Source organism: Lactuca sativa, chromosome 7 (genome assembly GCF_002870075.4).
Source record: "Lactuca sativa cultivar Salinas chromosome 7, Lsat_Salinas_v11, whole genome shotgun sequence".
Lineage (NCBI taxonomy): Eukaryota > Viridiplantae > Streptophyta > Magnoliopsida > Asterales > Asteraceae > Lactuca > Lactuca sativa.
Genome location: NC_056629.2, coordinates 25293386 through 25296221, shown reverse-complemented (window position 1 = coordinate 25296221; position 2836 = coordinate 25293386). Strand labels below are relative to the sequence as shown.

General features: G+C 30.0%; 1 protein-coding gene across 1 annotated transcript in view; it reads left to right on the top strand.

Moving 5' to 3' along the window:
• Positions 1-258: 258 nt before the first annotated feature.
• Positions 259-2836, top strand: part of LOC111906886 (uncharacterized) — a 3615-nt gene continuing 1037 nt past the window's right edge. The window contains exons 1-2 of the mRNA XM_023902663.2: positions 259-570; positions 2683-2836. The exon at positions 2683-2836 is cut by the window's right edge and continues 1037 nt beyond it. Of these exons, the coding sequence (XP_023758431.1) occupies positions 291-570; positions 2683-2836 (434 nt within the window). The 5' untranslated portion in view covers positions 259-290. The remainder of the gene's footprint in view (positions 571-2682) is intronic.

Sequence of the window (2836 nt, the reverse complement as noted above, 5' to 3'; positions counted from 1 at the left end):
CTTGACAATTTTAGATTAAAAAAAAAGTTCTATAAATAGAAAGAAGAAAATTTAATATTCAATCTTTTTTGGTAACCAGTTAAGGCTCAAAAATATATATATTTTTTTTCCAAAAATAATGATAAATAGTGAAAAAAAGAGAATAATAGAGATAAATAATGGTTTTTTGTTGCGCTATATTGTATGCATGTTGTGAGGTAGGCCCAATCCCCACTTTTGGGACCCGCCACAGCCTTTTATCTTATATATCCCTTGGAATATCATAGCACACTCTGCGTTTGCTCACAGCAATGACCACCACGCACTACACGGCGGAGCATATCCCTGCCACCGTCGACTCGGTGGTTTCTTCACCGCGCTCCGATCATCCGTCGGTAGACAACAGCCGCGTATACGATGATACCACCGCACAAGCACGTGTCCGGTTCATGTGCAGTTTTGGGGGAAAGATATTACCCCGTCCTCATGACAACCAGCTCCGGTATGTTGGTGGCGACACCCGCATGGTCACCGTTCTCCGCCACAACACCACCTTCTCCTCCCTACTCAACAAACTATCCAAACTTTCCGGTAAAAAACATACATCTATTGCGTTCTGCACAGTTTCCGTCGGTCAAAAATCTTGACTGCTTAATTTTGGGTGTTATTAAGAATTTCGATCATAAATGATTTTTTATTCAGCAAATTCGATCAAATAAGGCGAATTTCACGAAAATTAATAACTTTCGAGTGTGTGACTTTTCGTTGAAGGTTTTTTATTTAAATAATCTGTCATTTTATTATCAGAAGATAGTATTTTTGATCTCAATCCCAAAAACAATGATTGCTGTATTTAAATATTTTATTACTATAAACTCACATAAAATACGTATATTTGCTCATTATTTTGTATTGTACCCAATGCTTTAAAATTTTGTTTTCTTTTGAACTTCAACCGGTAGCAAGAATTTTTCTACATTGATGGTCGCTTTCAAGTTGTGTACACACTGAAAACGTTTAATTATTTTGGAAATGAGTTTGTTAAGTAAATCTGACTATAAAAGTCTGATAAACTGGTTTAAACCATTTTATTACCGGTTATATCATATCGGTTCAATTCGGTTTTGAACGGCTCTCATCCCCTGTTATCTGTTCGACCAACCGATTCAAATTGATTTTTAAATCCTTTGATTGTGATCATAAATCGAAACAAATGAAGTGGTTTTCGGTTTTGTAAACTTAGATCATTTATGCTAATAACTTGTTAGAACTCTAAGTCAAAATTACTAAGGTTGTATTTTACACGTGATAATTAGCTATTAAACTAACTTATTTATCGATTTTAAATACTATAAACTAGCTTTATAAAAACTATTTAGATTAGGTTTTTAGAGTTTTTTTAATTTTTTTTTTAAATACACTCTTAGTTAATTATAAAAAAATATATATTCTTTAAAATCTTTTAAATGTCTTTTTATGTTATTTTAAATATATTCTAGTTATTTATCAGGTAGTTACTAAACGTCATTTTTTACCGATTAACGGTAACTTTTCAACTAATAGCTAATTTTTCAGCTAGCAACTAACGTTTTCACATGGTAGCTAGCTTTTCAACTAGTATGTCAAACATAACTTAAAATAAAGTTACCAAGAAAGAAACATATTGTCATGTTGTATTTTATTTATTCTCGCTATTCTAGGTATTTAACAAAATCTCATCATTTTTATACCAAAAAAACAAATATCAAAAACCAAAATCAAATCAAAATCATTGAACACAAAAACACTTGTTACCACAAAGTGACCAAAACCGTTGGTTTTGCATTATTTTAGATTTTTTAAAGTTGTACTTGGATTAAGTCGGATTAGTTATAAATTGATACTAAACTAATTTTGTATTTTTAATATTGAATTCATTGATTTAGGTTTTATGTTTTTCAATATTGGAACCAACCGAAGTATTTATTATGATTATCGAATAACGAATGTGGTGCTTAGTGTTTAAGTCGGATCAGTTCATAATGGTATTTTTGGTTGTATAATATATAGTTGTCTCAAGTTGAAGGTTAAATATGCTAGATTTGTTACTAAATTATATGTTAGCAATTGTTTCTTTGTAATTTGTTCTACCAACTTATTATTGCTAATAAAATTTCGGTTGTTCAAAAAAAATGTTAATATCTAGCCATTATAGCATGAGCTTTGCCAAAAAAGTTAGCTCAAATATGTACATATCACGTAAAATAACGGCCAAAATTTATACATGTATTATTCGAAATTGGTTTTCATATTTAAAGAATTTTTTAGACTTTTTCCCTTGTTCATATTGAATTTTTTTTTTCTAAACATAATCTTCTCACGCTATTTTTTTACAGTGAAAATAGTTTTCTAAGATTACAACATAAAAATATTTCTGATAAAATATATGATTTTTGTAATCATATAAAAACTTAACAGTATACAAAGATCAATTATGCAACTATGCGATGAATATTTTTCGCTAATTTATATATATTTAATATTTGTTTGCCAACCATTAGGCATAACTTGAGATTATATTAGTCAGACAAATTAATTATTAATTTATTATAATGCATACTCATATAGAAAGCTGTCTGTCGACAAACAAAAAAAAAAAACAAATAAATAATCTATTTAATTAATTAAAAATATAACATATCTGATGTGATGAATATTCGTTAGGTACAACTGACATAAGCGTAAAATACCAACTACCAAACGAAGACCTAGACGCGTTAATCTCCGTCACAGGTGATGAAGATGTGGAAAACATGATGGACGAATACGACCGGCTGGCTCACAATCAAAAAACGTCTCGGCTCAGAATCTTCCTTTT